At 50.3% G+C, this 20,853-nt stretch overlaps 2 protein-coding genes across 2 annotated transcripts; one reads left to right on the top strand and one right to left on the bottom strand.

The window, feature by feature from the left end:
• Positions 1-191: 191 nt before the first annotated feature.
• Positions 192-8,061, bottom strand: LOC144734803 (gamma-crystallin S-like). Its single transcript, XM_078617185.1, has 4 exons — positions 8,017-8,061; positions 7,182-7,286; positions 981-1,223; positions 192-487 (listed from the first exon to the last, which is right to left on the bottom strand). The coding sequence occupies exons 1-4, from the start codon at positions 8,059-8,061 to the stop codon at positions 212-214; spliced, it is 669 nt and encodes a 222-aa protein (XP_078473311.1). The 3' UTR covers positions 192-211.
• Positions 7,725-20,627, top strand: TCAF2 (TRPM8 channel associated factor 2). Its single transcript, XM_078617427.1, has 9 exons — positions 7,725-7,797; positions 8,844-9,485; positions 10,947-11,908; positions 12,999-13,034; positions 14,473-14,567; positions 15,673-15,889; positions 17,017-17,256; positions 17,831-18,165; positions 18,989-20,627. Exons 2-9 carry the CDS (start codon positions 8,848-8,850, stop codon positions 19,226-19,228), a joined length of 2,763 nt encoding a protein of 920 aa, XP_078473553.1. The 5' UTR covers positions 7,725-7,797; positions 8,844-8,847; the 3' UTR covers positions 19,229-20,627.
• The last annotated feature ends 226 nt before the right edge of the window (positions 20,628-20,853 follow it).

Raw genomic sequence — 20,853 nt, 5'->3', positions numbered from 1 at the left:
GGCTATCTCTGTATTTGTCTTGCTGCGGAGTGAAACAGTCTGAGAAGTGCCTGGGCTCGTGCATGAAGAAGAATAAGATGAAACCGAGACGCTAAATGCAATTCAGGTTCATTTATTTCCGCGAAACGTTACGTTCACAGCATCGTCGCGCGCGCACGGGAGAACCCGGAGTTTTTGGTTTTCACCCGAGACGAATGCACGCGGCGCGACTTCAGTATTTCTTGATGCCGCGGATAGACTGAATCACGGGGCTGGAGGCGCCCCAGTCGCTGCACCTACGGTACTCGCCCTGCTCGAGCAGGTACTGGCGCCCGCGGTAGTTGGGCTCCTCGTAGGCCACCCAGGCGCCGTCCAAGATGCGCATAGAGCGCACCTCGCGGTGGCGGTAGCGGTCCGGCAGGTTCGAGCAGTCGTCGGTGAGCTCCATCTCCTGGCCTCCAAAGTCATCCTGCTGGTAGAGCTTCATCCGGTTGCGAGCGCTGTTGTACTGTCGGGAGGAACAGAAGCAGGTGAGTGCAGTGGGAGTTTGTTCCAGTGAAGGGAAAGCAAGACGGGAAAAGGATCGAGAGCGTGAGTGGGCGCAGAGATTTTGGAGTAAAATATTTTTGGGTTTTTTCGGTAAAGTCACGTAGGTAAAAAATTTAAATTTATAAAAGTAAAATAAAATACAAATAAAATAAATTCACGACGTTTCGGAGGCAACACAAGCTTCCGTCTTCAGGTGGAACCGCCACAGCACGCTTGCTGAAGACGGAAGCTTGTGTTGCCTCCGAAACGTCGTAATTTTTATTTTATTTTACTTTTATTAATTTTAATTTTTTACCTACGTGACTTTACCGAAAAAAACCTAAGAATATGAATCCTTGCAGTCACGAAAGCTTCAAATCTAGATTTTGGAGTAAAAGTCGGGGCAAATCGGCACCGAATATCTCGTGAGAACGCACTACTAAGCCACACGGGCGGGATTGCCCATAACTTACGCCACGGATTGCCCTGCAGGATCCGATCCGCTCACAGTTGCCCACCATGCGCTGGGAGTCGGAATATTCGCCCTGCTCCAAGATGTACATGCTACCATTGTAGTCCGGTCGCTCGAACAGCACCCAGGCGCCTCCCTCCACTCGGATCGAGTTGCATCTCGTCATGTGCGTGCTCATGTTGGGGCAGTCCTGGATGCATTCATAGCGGCGGCCCTGGAAGCCTCGCTCCTCGAAAAAGACGATCTGCGGACGCACACGCGAGAGGAACAGCGCGGGTCTCGACAACGGTGGCTGTAACGCGCGTAATGCAAGGGGGACGTTCCTCCCAACCAGCCTGTGGCGGAGTTTTCGCGGTTGAAATCGCGCAGGCCGCCCTGGTTACAGCCAGCAGGGCCGTATTATCTAATAGACCCACAGTACGCACTGTGCCTCGGGCCTACGAAAAAATAATGTTTTACCATGTTTTTTGTTTGCTTTGTACGATTAAAAAAATGTAACCAAGATATATTCTGGAATATTTTTTTTTTTATAGTAAGACTAGGCACCGTGTTTCCAATTAAATTTGCGTATCTGCGGCACGCAGCGCGCTCCCGTCGAATTAGGGCACAGACGAAACAATAACGACATCTGTCCAGCGGCTGGACGAGGTACGCGTGGAACAAGCGAGTGGCAGCGGCGGTAGTAGTGACATGGGCTGGCAGCAGTACCAACTGGAGACATTTACACTGAAGGCCTACGAAACAGAAGTGTCTAGGGCCCTACAAGAACCTCAATTCGGCCCTGGATACAGGGAATAATGCTTCGGCGTGTATCGACTATTAAAAAATATCACTCGTTCGTTTATTAAGTTTATTAAGGGCCCAGCTGGTCCAGGATTGGGCAAAATCCCCGGCCCACTTTTCACCCCATGCCACTGGAGGGTGCAATAAGAAGCGTTACGAACCCTGCATAACAAATGTAACAACAACGTAGTGAAGAATCACAAGTAGTTTCGACACTCAGTGTCTCGCCAGCTTGAGTCGGGAGCGCTTGAACCAATGCTGTTGAGCAGGCAGATACGTTTTAGGCGAGATGTTAACTGCAGGAGGCCATGGGTTCGATCCCGACCCTGATGCCTGCTGTACATTTGGAGTTTGCGTGTTTCCCTCCCCGTGGTCGCGTTCATTTCTCTCCGGCTTCTACGGGTTATCCCTCCGCATTTAGAATCAACATCACGCGTTTACAGTATTTGGCTGCTGTTAATTTTCCACGTGATAAGCCACTTCGTTGAGCTATCATTTGTGGCCAGATCGCTTCTGAAAAAGCTACATAGCTCAGTGGGCCTTTCTTGGTAAAATAAAATGTATTTATTTTTCATAGTTTTAGTTTATAGTCTTGGTTCTTTCGGTAAAGTCACGTAGAAGGGAAATAATAAAAATATAAAACAATACAAATTCTCACGACGTTTCACGAAGTTTTAGTTTAGTTAGACATGCCCATTGAGATAGCTGTAGCTATAAATAAACGTAGCAAATTGCTCCATATTAACGCAGCTTAAATTATTTTTATATTTCACGATCATTCAGCAATTTTCGAAACGGAATATCAATTCGAACAAACATAACTAACGTTCCGAAATATTTTCTCTTTCTGAAATGAACATATTTCGCGGCGGGAAAACGTGCAGTGGGTGCATGTAAAGCACCATACCTTCTTCATGGTGGAGTAGATGCTGCAGACAGGAAGATCCAGAGTGGTTTGACTCATGCAACTGTCGCCCTATTTATACCGAAACGCGTTAATTGCTGAAAGAGCATCACCATTGTCCAACCACCACCGCCATCACGGGGAGTTGTTGCTAAAATGCAACACAGCCCTGCGGTCAGTGTCTGTGGAGTCAGCGAACGTGGCCGTCGTTTTGCTCAAATCGCTGAATCGAGAAACGCGAGCACGTGCGTGATTCGTGAATAAAAAAAATTGTGCAAATGCCCACAACACGGTGCGGAGACAAAACACCCATGGTGGACATTCGAAAGTGCTTGCTTTTTTTTGCTTATAGCTGAACGTCATAACACAGAAAAATGTGCCTAACGATGAACGTTTTCAATCGGTGCGTATACTCCTAACTGCTACTACTAACTACTGCTACTGCCTGCTGTCACGCGTGGCTCAAAAACGCGGTCGTTGGTAGGAAAAGTATGTGAAGGGTGGAAAAACTGAAAGGTGCGCGGATGAGACGTGGAGAGATGCACGCTGGGAATTAAAGCGCGCCGCGGTGGCTAGGAGATGTTAACTACCTCGCCTGGTATACGGGAGGTCTTGGGTTCGATCCCCACCCTGATGATGCCTGTTGAAAATTTGGGAGTTTGCGTCTCTCTCATCATCATCGCGGTGGCGAGATGTTAACTACCTCGCCTGGTATACAGGAGGTCTTGGGTTCGATCTCCACCTTGATGATGCCTGTTGTATTATTGGGAGTTCACGTCTATCTCATCATCATCACGGTGGCGAAATGTTAACTACCTCGCCTGGTATACACGAGGTCTAGGGTTCGATCCCCACCCTGATGATGCCTGTTGGAAATGTGGGAGTTTGCGTCTCTCTCATCATCATCATCACGGTGGCGAGATGTTAACTACCTCTCCTGGTGTACAGGCAACAGGACGTACGGACAGGTTTGTTCGCATCTCTGAAAGTTCGTACGTCGAGTGTTCGTAAGTGGAGGAGTCAACGTGTGCGTCTCCACGCGCTCCTCTGCACACTTTTCGGCTTTCGCTTCCGTTTCCTTTTGTCGGTGTCGATGTTTGACCCGCGTCGCAGCTGGCGAGACCAATGGATGTCGAAATCCAGTGCGTGCACGTGTTGCATTGCGACGAGCCACTGCTGCTTAATAAATGATGCACTCCAAGCCACGGTCGTGGCCGAGTTTCTGAACCACAAAACAGCACCCTCGTAAATGCTCCGTGCTTTGGGAATGTCGCGAATACCAAATGTGCTCAATTATTATTCACCATTAGAGCACTGCAGTTGCAACACAACCCAATATGGGTTAAACTTCCGAAATTGTCTTTAAAGTCGTTATTTTTCGACCGGAGTGCTATTTCTGCGTCGCGACATTTAACACCCCACGCTGACATTTGTTCTTGTCGCTTGTTACATCTCAGCCGGGCTCGGAATGTGCGCGCTTTGCAAGTGTCTCCGAATCGTGCGAAGCAGCGATAGGTTGGTGCGAGTCGGCAATTAGGGTGCTTCTGCTGCAGCACAGCCGAGGCGCGGTCCTTCGGAATGTGGCTGCGGCAGTGAATGGGGTTGGTGGCGTGAAGTGCGAATTCCCGAAGGCCACGTCGGAAAGGGGCTTTTTGGTTAAAGACCCAAAGTGTAATTTACCACCCCCCACCCACCCACCACCACCACCACAACAAACAAAATAGACTCTCAAAGCTGGCATGCATTGCCACGATTTGGCTACGTACGGTGCGAAAAAAGTTAAACGTACGTACGTACGTACATGCATCGGCAAATAAACAACGTTCGTGTACACAGGCCGCCTCCGTTTGCGCAAAGTGATGCACGCGAGAGAGCGGGTGGTAGTGAATGGTGAGAAGGCTTTGGGAGTGGTTGGGGAAATATTCGGCGTCCTGGTGATTGGGTCTGCGATGAAGCGCTGGTCGTGTCTAATTGCTACGTTCGGCTGTGAGAATAAGCGTTCAACTTGCCGGTGAGTGAGTGAGCTGAAACAGCAATAAACGGCTCGTTTAACGCATACGCATGTGTCAATTGAATGTGTGATGTCGGGTGGTGGATGGTCTTACGACACAAATGTGGCCAGATAATTACGTTGGCTCGCCCAAAATATCTAACGTGCATCTCAAACGGTTGCTTAAAGCCAGAGATGTGTCATTATCAGTGTGCGTAATGTACACCCCAAAAGCTCTATACGCTGGGTATCGAAAGTACATACTAATGAATCAGTCCTTTGTCAATCCACTGCTAGATGACAGCGTCCACACGCCGTGTTGGTCGTGGAAGTCGCTTGAGCATACTTCACTACGTGGGTCAGTGCCGGTTGGTAAATGTAAAGGAGATGTGGTCCAAGACCACAACTGGGAATTAACTCAAGTCACCGGATGCATAGTACAAGTGCGCTAACCACTGCGCCACCGCTCCGCCCCATACCGATACGTTAAAGGAATGCCTGGTACCGATTTTGGCTTCTCTTTTCTTCTTGTTCCACGCTCTACTATCGGCGTACCCTCCACACCGTATATCGGTTTGAAGAATATCGGTTTCATCTTCACTCACATCGTCACATTTTGGGCGATACCGATTGTATTGACATTGGTGCATCGTGGCGAGAGAAGCAGTGAAGATCGACACAGCACGTCAGGACAGTCAGTCTGGTCGCACGGAATTAAAAAAAAATTCTCTCCATAAATGTCAGCTGTGTTTATTCGCACCCGCCTTGAGCGACGAGATCGGTCCGTGTGACAGGTGCTCGATGGATTGTCGTCCGACTGGAAATCGGTAAAAATACAACAGCTTCATAGCTCATCGGATTCCTACGTAAATATTCTGGTCGTTGCATCGCAGGATCGCGAGAGGTGGCAAGTGGCTCTGGGAGGCCTTCATCCAGCGGTGGATCGGTCCGAGCTCATGACGATGTTGAAGAGATTTTAACTTCTGACAGAACAGGGGCATTTTGCATCTCGGTGTCATCTTCCTCTTCTTCTTCAAGCACGAGCGCAGGGGCTTCTCAGCCTGTTTCATTCCGCAGCAAGACAGATACAAAGATAGCCTTAACAGACTGTTGGGGCAAGTGCTGTTAGCGTGCGCCTATGAATGCCGGCACGGCACACGAGGGAGTGGGTGGCCAGCACCACGCCCGGCCGCCTTTATCTCCCCAGTGGCGATGTTTACACACCATACCAGGTACTCATTTGAGGCTAAGTCGACCTAGGTGAGGCCTAGGATCGGTTCAGATAATTGTCACCGGTGTTGGCCGTGAGCGGGAATAGAACCCGGGTCGCCAAGTCACAACACAGGTGTAATATCGTTGAGGACTCTTGGACGCCGGGGTTGGAGGCACACGTATTTATTCCGCGTCAGTTGACACAATCACGGACATACAACACTGGAGGGGGTATCGGCCCCCTCACCCGGCTAGCTGGGGATACACTTGCTAGCTATGCCTAACCTACCTCCTAGTCCTCCACTAACGGGCTAGGGGAGGCTATCTGGCCCGACACTGGTAAGTCGGGCTTACGGTACCCGGAGTCCCAGACCAGCTCTGATAAGAGCACCGGCTCTGGCTCTCGGGACCACGCCGCTGGCTCGGTCCTGTGCGGCCCTGATAAGGGCGACGATCCAGGGGAGTCCAGGGCTCTATCTGGACGATCTTCGGTCTTCACTGGTTTAGCTTAACATATCTCCCCGAGCCCTCCGGCTCATCCCCTTTTATACCAAACCCCCCGCTGAGGGGTGGGGCCCCGGGGGATCCCAGCTCCGAGTCAGCCCCCCAGGCTGCCCGATGCGGACGTCGCTGGGAGCACCTGCCCGTGCACCGACATAGCCACGCCCACTGTGTTTCTTTCCCATCTGATCCCATTGTATACAGCCCCTCCGTAACACCCCTACACAGGCACTCACGCACTCACATTCAAGTTTATTTGTTTATCCAAGTGAGAACTCAGGAGGCTATAAGGATAATTGAATTCACAAGAGTGACCATTCACCCCACTCAATCACATTCACTCACCCATTCAACTACTCACCCACCCACTCGCGCACCCATTCAACTACTCACCCACCCACGCACACACTCACTGACGCACCCATTCATCTACTCACCCACCCACGTACACACTCACCTCTACCACCACACTGCAGGTCACAATACTAATCTCCATGCTTCTGACATCGCACTGCTCCACTCTGAAATTCCTTCCCATAATCGTATTTTTTCAAACAAGCCCATATAGCCTTTCTCGATGTAAGACATGTGTTACCACTGTACACTCTTGCATACTACAGCGTTGATAGGGGTGTACAGCGAGACGACCCACAGACACAACACAAACGCGTTCGTCTTCAATGGCAGCGTTGCAATTACTCAATTTGGATTCCACAGCAGAGAGCAGCAGCTGCTGGCAGACAAATGTCCTCTCGCAGGCCAAGTGCCGTGCCACCTTGTGACGCACAAGGACAGCCATCACTGGGGGTCACCTTGGAATGTGTGCGATGAGATGTGATGCACGCATGTTGAACTTCTTTCGCACCGCACGTGGCCGCCCGTGCTAATCGGAGGTGCGTGATGCAAGTCGCTTTGAGCTGTTGAGACAATGAAGAAATGCGCCATGGCAATGTAACAAAAACACACACACACATCACACTGGAGGTGTATTCGAAAACAAGTTTGGCTGGCTCCGCTGGCTGGCAGGCGGGAGTGAAAGACGGACGGACGGGGGCTGTCACGTCCAAAGGTCGCGAGTTCATATCATTATCATTAAAATGTCTGCTCACCGAAGCATCATTTGAGTCACGATGTCACCCGCGGAGGAAGCGAGCGTCTCCAAACGCTGCGCTGCGAGTCTCGAGAAACGCGCGCGCCGTGCAGCCGACACCTGTCCCTGCGGCAGGTGCCGAGAGCCGGGGGGAGGCGAGGGGGGGGCACATCACCTGAGCAGCCTCCCACCTCACCCCATCCGTCATTCCCAACGCAGGGGTGTGACTGGGGGACCGTCCTCCCCCCAGCCAGCCAGCCGCACCGTGCTCTATAAAGCGCGCCGAGCAGCAACAGCAGCAGCCGTGGGGGACGAGACGCAGACTCCACGAGCAGCAAGTAGGTCAAGTCGCGACTCTGCAGTAGCCGTCTCGTGACTCGGGTTGCCATGAGCATTCTTTGGGCGCCATGGTGGCGAGATGTTAGCTGCCTTGCCTGGTGTGCAGGAGGTCGTGGGTTCCATTCCGAGCCTAACGTCTGCTGCTGTGTATTTGGAGTGTGCGTGTCTCTCTCTCGCTATTCCCCCATCGAAGGAGCGTAGACGACAGTCCTGGTTACCGGTTTTGCCGTCCACATCGACACGTGCAGCACTAGACGCCGCATGTTCGCGCTTAGAGTATTTGCCTGCTGCTATGAATATCCACGTGGTGAGCCACACTTCGTTGAGCTATTACTTCGTGGCTAGGTCACTTCTGAAAAAGAGCTGTGGAACTGAGTGGGGCTTACCTGGAAAATTTTAAAATAAAAAAAGTTTAGTTTTATACTTTGTGATAATTGGTTCTTTACCCTTCTATCTGGCAACAAAACTGACACCTTTTTTGTTGCCAGATAGAAGGGTAAAGAACCAATTATCATATTTTTTACTGGCAAATGAGGTTCCCATAGTGTTTATACTTTGTGTTTGCCTTGTTAACTGAGAGACGAAGAGAGTTGCCACCACTATGGTGTAACTGATAGCGCACTGAGACTTGCAAACTCAGAGGTCGCCGGTTCGATTATGTCGCCCGGCACGGCAGTGGACACAATGGGGCGAGTTTCTTCATTCCCCCAGACTCTGTGTCCACCAGGCAGCCTGGAAGAGTAGACCAAATGCTCTCTATGCAGCAGTCGCCTCCAGTGGCGTGGCGAACAAATGCAGGGCTGCGCGTTTGCCTTTTTTGAAAGTGAGAAACTACGGCAAATGGTACCACGCGGTGACCTCAGGCCGCCGTGCGATGTGTTCGTTTGCCGCGTGCCGATCGGTGCATTCATCGCTCGCGGTCCGCTGGAGACGGATTCACCAATTGTCATCGTTTCAAGACTCCTCGATTGCGACCCCCCCCCCCCCCCGTGTATCGTTCGCCCGCCCGCCCGCGTAATCGCGCGTGCCTTTTTTTTTATTATAGGACAATGGAGCAACAACGGGCCTACGAGATTCTGAAGAAGGGCATCGCGAGCTTGGATTTCGAAGGGAACGCCGTTCCCTCCGAGTTGCTCCTGACGGGAGACGAGGCGTTCCCAGTGGTGGTCAACGGGAGCCACCAGGTGCTGATCGCGGCGTCGCGCTACGGCAAGGGGCGACTCGTGGCGCTTGGCCACGAGAGTTACCTGGAGTCGCCAAAGTTCGCCAAATTCCTCGTCAACGCGGTCACGTGGCTGAGGCAAGGGGCGCCGCACGGTCACGTGTCCGTGATCCACAAGCTCGAGGGGTTGAAGAAAATCCTCGACGGGAACGGCATCAAAGCCGGCGTCTCCGAGAAGGTCGACAAGAGCGCCGCGGTCCACTGCACGACCACCTTCTCCTCGTTCAGCAAGGAGGAGGAGGAGCTGGCGCGTGACCTCGTGGCTTTCGTGAAGAGCGGGGGCGGCCTGCTGATCGGGGGCCAGGCGTGGAACTGGGGCAGCCACAACAAGGGGAAAGATGCCATAAGCCACTTTCCCGGCAACAAGATCAGCGGCGTGGCGGGAGTTTACTTCATGGCGCACACGGCGAACAAGGGCGTGTTCAAGATCAAGGAGTACATCCCTGCCAACTCCACTATTCTCAGGTGAGAAATTGCACAGGCGACTGGCACATTCTGGTGCTGCTGTGGCGAGATGTTAACCACCTCGCCTGGTTTGCAGGAGATCGTCGGTTCGATCCTGCCCCTGACGATGCCTGCTGTATATTTTGGAGTTTGCGTGTCTCTCTCTCTCTCTATCTCTCTCGCTCGCCGTGGTCGCGTGGATTTTTCTCCGGGTCCTCGGATGTTTTCCCCCTTTGCCATTTAGAATCAACGTGCATTCAGAGTCTTTGGCTCTTCGAAATGTCCACGTGATCAGCCACTTCGTCGAGGTGTCACTTGTGACCAAGTCACTTCTGAAAAAATAGCTACACAGCTCAATGGGCCTTAGCTGGTATTTTAGTTAGTTTAGGATACCTGACGACATTCCTTTATTGTTCATTCCAGAACTATTCTGCAAATAGCGACGCGTAAGACAGTATGAGTTGCAACAATACTCGATACCCCTCTGTCAATCCACTGCTGGATGAAGGCCTCTCAACGCTGCGCTGGCCATGAGGGGGTTTTGACCATACTTCACCACGCTGGTTAGCGCTGGTTGGTGAAAGGCGGGGTAACTAGGACCGCTTCAGATTGTCAATGATGTTCGCCGTGGGTGGGGATGGAATTCGGGTGTCAGAGTTCACAATCCGCTGACCATATGCCCCACCACTCCCTCCCCGCTGGGTAATATGTATCCGCCGTAAGTGACTCAGTGGTTCGCAATCGGAAGGTTGCGAGTTCAAATCCTGGTTGGGGGGGGGGTGATGATGATGATGGGGTGACTCAACCCATCATCATCATCATCCCTCCCTCTGGGGTCGATAAAATAAGTACCACTTTTTGTGGGTACGTCAGTCGTGTTTTGTCCTATGGATAGACTCGCCTTCGCCATGGGAATGCTGACATTTACCCGAACTGACTCAGCGCCGTACAGTTCAGAAAAGCAATGTTCGTTTGTGCAGGAAATCTCTCACTTTTATTTGAACAAGATAATGACACTTTCGTGTCGTTTGATAGCTGCATTAAAGCGCTACACTCGTGGATAATTTAACTTTTTTTACGTGAGCATTGACGTCATCTCTTTAATGGGGGGGGGGGGGGAATTAATGAATGAATACCAATTTCTCGCATGTTTTGTTTTTCTAAACGTCTGGCTAGATTATCAGTTACTCCCGCAATGTGTATCAGCTACTCCCGCAATGATACGAATTGCGGGATTAACTATCGTTTCCCACACCTCTGCATTATTCTCTCTCTCTCTCTTTCTCCCTCTGAGAGAGTGAACGGCCACCATTCGCGAGCGTCAAACAAATAAAATATACATAAACAATGACAACAAATCGATTGTCTTGGTTCTTTCGGTAAAGTCACGTGACTTTACCGAAAGAACCAAGAAGATGAATCCCTGCAGTCACGAAAGCTTTAAATCGAAATTTAACAAATCAATTCTTTCATCCGGAGCAGACAAAACATCCACTGGACCAACGACTACAAGCGCCTGGTGGCCGGCGTCACCGCGTTCACCGTCGAGGGCAACCCGTCGCAGCTGGTGGCACACGGCTCCACCGCCTTCCCCGTCGTCGTAGACCTCAACAACCGCACGCTGATCGCCGCGGCGCGCTACGGCGAGGGACGCGTCGTGGTGCTCAGCCACGAGGGGCAGATGGGCACCGAGGCGATGAGGCCGTTCATCTTGAACGCCGTGCGGTGGCTCGACGCGGAGAGGCACGGCAAGGTCGGTGTGAGCGGCGTCAAGGGCTTGAACGAGATGCTCGGCAAAGCGGGCTTCTCCAGTGCCGCGACCGACTTCCGTCCGGGCCTCAGCGTCTTCTGCTGCGGCGCCTACATCAACTTGCCAGCCCAGGAGCTGCACGAGTTCGTCGCGGAGGGCGGCGGGCTGATGATCGGCGGCCACGCTTGGTGGTGGGCCTCCAAGAACCCGGGGAAGTCCGTCTTGACCGAAAACCCGGGCAACAAAATTGTCAACAAGTTCGGCATCAGCATCCTGGGCGCTGGCATCAGCGGCGGAACGTTCACGCCCATCGCGCTCAAGGAGGGCACCGCTCCGTTCAACGTGCGCTACGCGGCGTGCCACTTGGTCAAGCACCTCGTGCACAACCACGCGGGAGATCCGCTGGAGCTGAAGAAAATGTCGACGTGCCTGATGCAAGATTACATGCCTCTGCTGCACGGCGACGATGACGACGCCTGCTTCAAGCCCTTCCAGCAAGTCGGCCGGCAGATCGTCACGTGCGCGAAGCTGCCACCCGTTGGCCACGATGCTCCCGTCAAGCTCAAGTCCACCGATGGATTCCTGATGGCCCTCGCGAACGCCATCTACAGAAACGGTGTCAAGGTGGAGAAAAATATGCCCAACCTGGGCCAAAAGTTCCCTGGGATACCCATAAAGAAAACCGCCGCAAAAGGTAAACGCGTCCTCTCTGGCCAATTACAAACGGTCGCTCTCGAGAGGATATACCCTTGTGCAACAAAGCGTGACGCTCAATTGAAATTCCCTTCCATCAGCGTGTCTCCCTATCCTATCCCGTGAGCTCCTAAGTGCCCATGCAGATCAGTATATGAGACAGGCACCGGCTTTGTAATTATATGTTAAACTAAAATAAAAGCGAAACCATGGTAAGGCCCACTGAGCTATATAGCTCTTCTTCAGAAGCGACCTGGCCACAAATGATAGCTTACATCACAGCCCATCTCAACACATCATTTTTTAAAGGGCACCCCCAGTAGCAGCTGTCTCTGCGTGACACAAGGTAACTCAGCGCCTGGCCTGCAAGCGGGCACGAGTCTGCCAATAGGGGGGTGTCGATGATTTCTGCTATGTGTATACAATAAATCACGATCAATTTTGCGGTGTCATTTTTCCAATTTAGCAAATGTTTGAGCCTTAACGCCGGCACATACCGACCGCTGAAACAGTGGGGCAAGTTGGGGTCTCTTTCCACCCAGTCGTATGAATGGGAACACCACGGTAAGTCGATCAACAGGTTCGCCTGCGGGCATGGCCACCTTAACCAAGACATCTGTTCACCGTGGAAGAGAAGGCCAAATAACCCGTACCCTTTAGAGGTCCCCCGCCAGCAGTGGCGTGAGAAAAGCAAGCGACATGCATCGCTGCAACTTCACCATGTTTATAACTAAACACAATTTTTAAAATGAAAAAATATTGAGCCACCCAAAAAAAATGCAGGGTGGGGAGGGGACAAAAGATTGGAACTTACATTTTTTTCACCCAGATCCACAAAGATTTATAAAAGGAGATGTTTAATTATTCCGATACAATTATTCAATCCATCACTCGCTTCGAGGACACATGGCCCGCATTTCCCATTAATTACACCACGTGGCTTTTCGATACAAAACTCGTGCGCGCCTTTAACCGAGGGTGTTTCCTGCATTGATAATTCAGCGGAGTTGGCAAGTGAACTTAAGCGCATGTGACGTGGTCGAGTTTAATGTTTACAATGTGTGCATTAATGCATTGTTTTGTCTTTCTAGGTGTGATGCAAGTCACAATTGATGGGAATAATCATGGTAAGAACACCCACATCGACATACAAGACAATCTCATTCTTAGCCACTCTTTAAGCACACTTAGATTTCTGGGTTTTTATGAATAACCGCTCATTAGTTGTGTTGGAAAGAGCTACCCTTCTTCACATATCTCAGAGCGCTTTACAGGGAGCAAGTGACTTGCGTCACATCTCATCTCTACACATTAGAAAGGGCACCCCAAGTGACATCTGACACTGCGCAGCACATTGTGACTCAACACCGGCCTACAAGGGGGCATCAGTCTGCCAGTAGTCGGCGATTATCGCTCTGTGTGTTCCCGGTTAAGTAATTTGCCGTGCAATTTTTTTACATTTTGCAAGATTGGACCGTGACGTCACGGGATCTTTAACGCCCACCGCGGGAGTGAAGCAGATTTTTACGAGTAAATACAGCAGGCACCACCGCAGTATTAACCAGGGCGGCCTGACAGATTCGAGAAACCGCGAACCTCTGCAAACAAGCGGCGAATGCCACTCCTGCCGTGCCGCGTCACCGCCCATATCCAATTCTCTCGCATGTGCACGTGCGTGCGTGCGCGTGCGCGTTACGAACGCGGCGACCCGGGTTCGATTCCCCCTCTCGGTCAACCCCAGTGACGATTATCTGAACCCGTCCTGGGCCTCCTCTAAGTCGACTCAGCCTCAAATGAGTACTTGGTGCGGTGTGTAAACATCGCCAACTAGGGAAGCAAAGGTGGCCAGGCGTGGTACTTGCCACGTCACCCCCTCGTTTGGCGTGCCGGCCTTTGTAGGTTGAACTCGCTAGCAGCACTTGCCACAACAGTGTGTTAAGGCTACATCTTATCTTAAAATGATTGACATAGCGCCTTGGTACATATTAATGTAATGGTGGACATGTGGTGAGTGAAATGGATTAGAGGAAACAATGGGGGGGGGGGGGGGGGAATCTGTGATGAGTGAATTCGGTGAAAGCGAAATCGATTATAGTAAATGATGATGAATGGATTGAATGAATGAATGAGAAATGAGTGAAAGCCATGTAATGAGAATACGAAGAGGGAAAAGTAACGGTGGCGGTTATGATGGGGAGATTAAGGGGGGTCGTGGGGTGAGCTAGGGGTAACAAGAAGTGAGTTTTCAGTGAAACTTGGTGAGCGAAGGTTACTGCTCAATGTGGAGCGGGGAGGGGGCGGGAGTTTGTTCCGGTGCGAGAAGAGACAGAGAGCGAAAGCGTGGATTGAGCGCAAGGAGCAGGAGGGCCAGAGCTAAGTTTAAAAATAAAAAATAAAAAATTACGAAATGATGAACGAAGCAAAGTGCCGAATACACCGAGCATCTTCTTGTTTCCACTGATCGTAAACATTTTTTTTTTTAAAAGAGAGAGATAGCGAAGATTGAGACCGCAGAGGGCGAGAAGGCGACACGTGGCACGGTCTTTGTCTGTGCGTGCGCTACAGAGAGCGACTGCTGGAGGAGCACCGGGCTCTACGCGCCTCCCGCCGAGACGATCCGCATCACGGTGCCCAAAGCCCACATCAAGGGCGGCCTGCAGGTGTTGCCGCACGAACGGCGAGACGTGCATTGGCGCCCGCGTTCTTCCCCTGTTGCACGCGTAACGCCGGCGCCGCGGTGGCTAGGAGATGTTAACTACCTCGCCTGGTATGCAGGAGGTCGTGGGCTCGATCCCGAACCTGGCGATGCCTGCTGCTGTATATTTGGAGTTGGCGCACTCTCTCTCTCCCGTGGTCGCGTGGATTTTTCTCCGGGTCCTCCGGTTTTTCCCCTCCGCGTTTAGAATCAACATCACGCGTTTTAGAGTATTTGGATGCTAAAAATGAAAAATGCACGCGATGATGAGCCACTTGCTTATCAGTGGCTAGGTCGCTTGTAAAAAAGAGCTACACAGCTTAGCGGGCCTTACCTGGGTAAAATTTTTAAAGGTAGTAGTTAGTAGTAGTTGCATTATATAACAATAGGTTTTACCGATAATAAGTTTTCCCCCTTTTTTGTGGCAACAAAACAGGTGTTAAGAAGTTAAAACACCAAACTGAAACCTTTTACAAGGAATCATGTCTGCTTTAACCACAATGCTTGTGGTCAGAATGCAAAAAAAAACACACTCTAGTAATATATGCATTGTCCTTGAAACTGATTGGTCCACACCAGAGACAGCTTTTTTTTAGCCTGTTAACCAGAGGACGCCAAAAGCCGTACAGCCCAAAAACAATGCACTATCAGGGTAATGTGAGCTCGGGGTGAGCATCTCACCCCGAATGAGACGTGACTCAAAAGAAAGCTGTCTCTGGTGTGGACCAATCAGTTTCAAGGAGAATACACATATTATCAGAGTATGCGGTGAACATGCAAACAAAAAAGATGCTCTGATAGCATACGCATTGTCAGTATCAGAGCATGTCTTTTTGTTTGCAAGTTCACCAAAAGTACGTGTGCTTAATGCAGACATGATTACTTGAAAAAAAAAATCTTATTTTTGTTTAAACGTCTTACCACACCTGTTTTATTGCCACAAATGGTAGAAACCTATTGTTATATTTTGATTCTGGCAAGAAAGGTCACCCATGCCGCAAGTAGCCTTGCTCCAGAGGGGGTTCAGCCCTTGTCGTCTGCCGCTGACCCGTTCCCTCTCACCTGCCCAGATCCAGATCGGCTCGCACACCGACGTGCTCTTCGGCAAGAAGGAGCCCGTGCTGCGCCACCCGGCCATCACCCGCAGGTTCCCGGTGCAGCAGGAGACGCTGGAGGTCGGCTCGTGCTGGGGGGGCCTCATCTACGTGGTCGTGCCCAAGCAAAGCAAACTGGGAGCGGTGGATGTCGTCGTGGACGGGGCGGTGCAGGCTCCCTGGTTCCAGCTCGGTGAGATCGCCCCCCACCCGCTCCATCTACTCCCTCCACTCCCCCCCCGCCCGATGCCCCCCCTCCCCCATCCACTCCCCCCGCACACTCCCCCTCCCCCCTCTCCATCCACTCCCCACTACCCCCCCCCCCTCTCCATCCACTCCCTACTACCCCGCCCGCTCCCCCCCGTCCGCCCCCCCTCCCCCCGCCGCTTCCACCCCCAGCACCCCCCCCCCCCCCCCCCCACGTGTAACACAGTTGCCGAGCACAGGCCCAAAGATGTGTATATATCTAAGGATTGAATCTTGACTTAAAGCTGTCGTGACTGCAGGAATTCATATTATTTGGGTCTTTCGGTAAAGTCACATAGATAGGTTCTAAGAAAATAACAAAAAAACGACGACGTTTCGATCGCAACACAAGCGGTGGTCATCAGGAAGAAAAAACAGGGGGACAGCTGCTAAGGCAGACTGTTTTAAAGGTTTTTTTAAAAAGGTTATAAAGGAAAACCTTTAAAACAGTCTGCCTCAACGCTTGTTTTGCGATCGAAACGTCGTAGTTTTGTTGTTGTTTGTTATTTATTTATACCTATCTACGTGACTTTACCGAAAGACCCAAGTAATATACGAGGTTTGATTAAAGGCAATGCCTCTTTGTTACAGCAACTAAGAGAGGCAAGAGAGCTAGAGTTGATAATAAGAGTTGGAGACTTGCATCATGGAGCAAACACGGTGGCGAGATGTTAACTACCTCGCCTGGTATGCAGGAGGTCGTGGGTTCGATTACCGACCTTGACGCCTGTATATCTGGAGTTTACATATTCTCTCCCTGGTCGTGTAAATTTTTCGCCGGAAGTCCTCCGGTTTTCCCCTCCACGTTTAGAATTAAGACACGCGTTTAAAGTATTTGGCTGCTGTAGATGCCCACGTGATGAGCCATTCCTTTGAGCTATCATTTGTGGCCAGGTCGCTTCTGAAAAACATCTATATAGCTCAGTGGGCCTTACCTTGTAATTTATTTTCTAAGTTTATAAGCGGCCAGCGACAAACTGCGCTTTCAAAAGCCACGAACACCACGTTTAACCCGCCAATTAGTATTACTATAATGACTGTTTCAACACAGGCCCTGTGCGCGCTTTCTCACAGGCAAGACCGGCGTGGCAGATTGGCAGCAGACAATCCGTCACTACCCGGCGCCCTGGTCCGAGTTTGAAAACGAAAACGTCATCCTCACCATCCCGTCCACCGATGCGAGGATGGTGAACAACCCTGAGAGTCTGATGAAGATGTGGAATAATATCATGCAAGCCGTTGCCACCTTGTCTGCCACCCCATTTCCATTCTCAAGACCAGAGAGATTTGTGGCCGATGTCCAGATTGTTATAGGTAATACCAATGCAATGCTTTACAACGTGCTTTGAAAACTCGCGTGTCATCGTATTTGTCTCCGTGCGTCTTTCTGTCTTTGGGGCCGTCCATAAATGACGTCACGCACCTGGGGAGGGGGGGGTCAAACATTTGTGACGATGTGTGATAAGGGGGGGGGGGTTGAGAAATTTGACGTCACATCAAAATGTGCAACTTTAAATAAATATAGACAACACGTTCTACTTAATTAAATATACTTTTTAATATATTAGTTTAATTTAGGATTTGTTTTCATGATTAAAAGAGTTGTTACCCAATAACTACTGTTAGCTAACAATTCATGTGTATTTAAAAAAAATTGCAGTCGGATGTTTTATTTGTTTAAATCATCTCTCTAGACTCTTTATTTGTGTTATGAACAAGGGGAACTTCCTGAAACGTCGCCTATTAAATATTTTTTAAGGCCAGCGTCGTTGATGAATGTATTGAGTTATTTTTGTTAATTGTGCTTGTGCACGACTGCCCAACACGGCAGCAGCATCAACAAAAAAATACTCTGTCATCATATTTAAACGCAACCGCTATTTCACAGGTTTAATGCATTCGGGATATCCCATCATGCTGCACGTGTCGTGCATCAAGGGCATCATTGACGAGAAGTGCATGATCAGGGGCATGTGGGCTTCGATCCATGAGCTGGGCCACAACCAGCAGCGGGCGGCCTGGGAGTTCCCGCCGCACACCACGGAGGCCACCGCCAACCTGTGGTCCACGTACGTGCACGAGACGGTGCTGGGCATCGCGCGGGAAAAAGCGCACGCGGCGCTGCAGCCCGCCAAACGGGCCCAGCGCATCAAGGACCACCTCAAGAAGGGCTCGAAGCTGGCCACGTGGTCCGTGTGGACGTGTCTGGAGACTTACCTCCAGGTACGCGACAGCGTCGAGGGGAGCTGCCAACGGGTGGCGCAGCGGGCGGTTGGCACATTGCGCTCGCTCTAGCCGCTGTCTCCCGGACACAGCGGTTGAAAGAATTGGGCGAGTTATCTTAAATCCCTCCGTTTCCGTCCGCCCAGCGGAATGTAACGCGCGACCTCACAGGTCGATGGACGGGTCGCGTGCGATGGGTCTAAAGTGCGGGCGCTCCACACCACTTGCGAGACGTCTGGCCAGCGTGGATGGAATAGGCCAAAAATGTTCAAGGGTGTTCACCAGAGCTCCCTCCAGTGACAGCCCTTCCTCCGGTAGTGGCGTGAGCGAGCACAATTGCGGGACTGCACCTGGAGCACAATTACCGTGCACTCTTGCCGGGGTCTCCAACGCAAGTAACATCAGAACTCCAATAAGCTGTGCTCCTGGTGATCTACAAACCCTAAGAGTTTGCGGCGCGCCCGCGGTTTGCAACCGCTCCCGTAATCCGCGGGAGGTGGAGATCCTGAAATCCACTTGTCCACGGAACTGCCCTGGGGTTTGTTTTTTCTCACACGTATGAACACACGTTGGTGGAGCTGGTCAAGCGTACCAATGCAGGATGGCAGAGCTTGGGAAATGTTGGGGCCAGTTCTGGCTGTGTTCCCGCTTGTCTGAGGTTTCCCGGTCCTTGAAGTAAACGATCTCTCGAAAGTGAGAGTGAATGAATACTGCGCACGTTACAAATTAGTATTTTTGGCCCTGCTGGCCAAGACTGTTGCCGTTTGCTAACCCTTTGTGTGCTCTCTCTCTCTCTCTCGTCGCCCCTCTCTCTTGATTATAGTTGCAGGAGGCATTCGGGTGGGAAGCATTCATGAAGATCTTCACTGCATATCAACGCATCGATACCAAAGGGTTGGACAACAAAGGAAAGATGAATTTGTGGGCAGAGACATTCTCGAAGCAAGTCAACAAGAATCTGGTCCCCTTTTTTCAAAAGTGGGGTTTGCCCATCAATGACGACGTTGTCAAAAAGCTGGGAGGTTTGCCCGAATGGAAGGAAAATCCGATGTTAAAATACTAGTAGTGGGGACAGGTCGCATTCCACCGAGTCCCGCAATATGCAGGCAGCAGTGGATTTGCAAATGCATTTCAATGGGATAGGTTGATACGTAATTGGTTTGTGAAAACGACATATTTACTGAACACGTAGGTTTTTCGCTGCCAAGATTATGACTCACTCATTTTTTACGTCGTGGGCTTTCACGACCAATGATTCGTATCATTGCTTTGTTTCGGGTTAGGTTGTGTAAAAAGTGTGTGCCGTTAATCCCTCCCTGCGCCCGAGACATCGAATGAATAGAAAGTGTCACGCACCACTGGTGATGTTTGGCCATCCTGTGACTTGCAATCCAAAGGCAGCAGGTTCGATTCCATATCCCGGAAATTAAAAGACCGGGGAAAGTTTCTCAAATCCACCCAACCCCAGCATCTTTCCACTCAGCATTCTAAACGCATGTACCACAATTGATCAACATGTCGCGAGCAGTGGGATAAAGTTTGGGTACGTCCATCTCTTTCAAGACGTCAGCGTGGAAGAGTAGACCAAATACCGTGCTTACTCGAGGAGTGTCGGGGGTGCTATCTAGAACTTCCTCGTAGTGGAGGTGTCTCCTACCAGCAGTGGCGTGAGAAATTCCAGATTTGTGCCTTTACCTGAATGTGATTGGCTTTATCTGCCTCGCCACTTCCTTCGTGACAGTATTGACATTTTTACAGGTGTCAGTTAAAAGTTAGACTCGTATTAGATGTTCGGATTAGGCCATGTAATGATTTTCAAGTTTTGTTGTCAAAAAACCCTCTTTGCCACCCGACGCAGACAAACAAATCAAAATTGTCACGTGAACACGCGTTCTAGCACGTCAGTTCATCAGAATCAGAAGTTTATTTCCCACCGAGTGAAGCCCTTGGAGCTCAGACGCTATTTGTTAAGCGCGACTTTGGCTGGCTGACGTCAAAGCATTCCAGAATTACAGATTTTACATAGCAAAACAATATAAAGAACAATTTACACAGCCAAAGTTGACACTACATAGCCTCACCCACATCTCAATTATGAACTAATATTGAATGTGACAACCTACGTGTTCAGTTAAACTGGTCACCGAGGTTACAATGTTGTATGTGGCAAGTGAACGATGGGAAGTTGTTTCTAATTATTTTTACGTGAAAATAATTTGTGGTTGGCATTGTATTCAGACAGACATAAAGAGCTGCTCTATATGCTTTGTGTTGAGATGGTATTAGTCATACCATGAGTCACATATGGTGTTAGTGGTAATATATTTGAAAAACACATTTTGTGATGACTAGCAAACAGCCTAATGACAACATCGTATTTAAAAGTGGGGACTTGTAATGGTTGCTTCTTCTGAAACTTGGTGTTACAAGTTGGTGATTACTTAATAAATGAGTTTTAAGTATGTGCGTCAAGATGTGTGTAGAAACTGGAATATGGGATGTCATGGCAACATATATCCTATATTTCACATGTAAATTTAATTCGGGTGTGACTACGTGTGCGACTCCGTCAACAGTTGCTAAAGTCACTCACCTTCACGTCCACTCGCAACAAAGGCAAACAGCGAAATAGCATAATTGTTTTTTTACCCTTTTAGCTGGCAACAACGAACAAAACACGTTCCTTCG

The sequence above is a fragment of the Lampetra planeri genome, chromosome 53, assembly GCF_965212315.1.
Source record: "Lampetra planeri chromosome 53, kcLamPlan1.2.h2, whole genome shotgun sequence".
NCBI lineage: Eukaryota > Metazoa > Chordata > Hyperoartia > Petromyzontiformes > Petromyzontidae > Lampetra > Lampetra planeri.
Note: the sequence above shows the minus strand (reverse complement) of the source record. Positions and strands in the feature narration are given on the sequence as shown.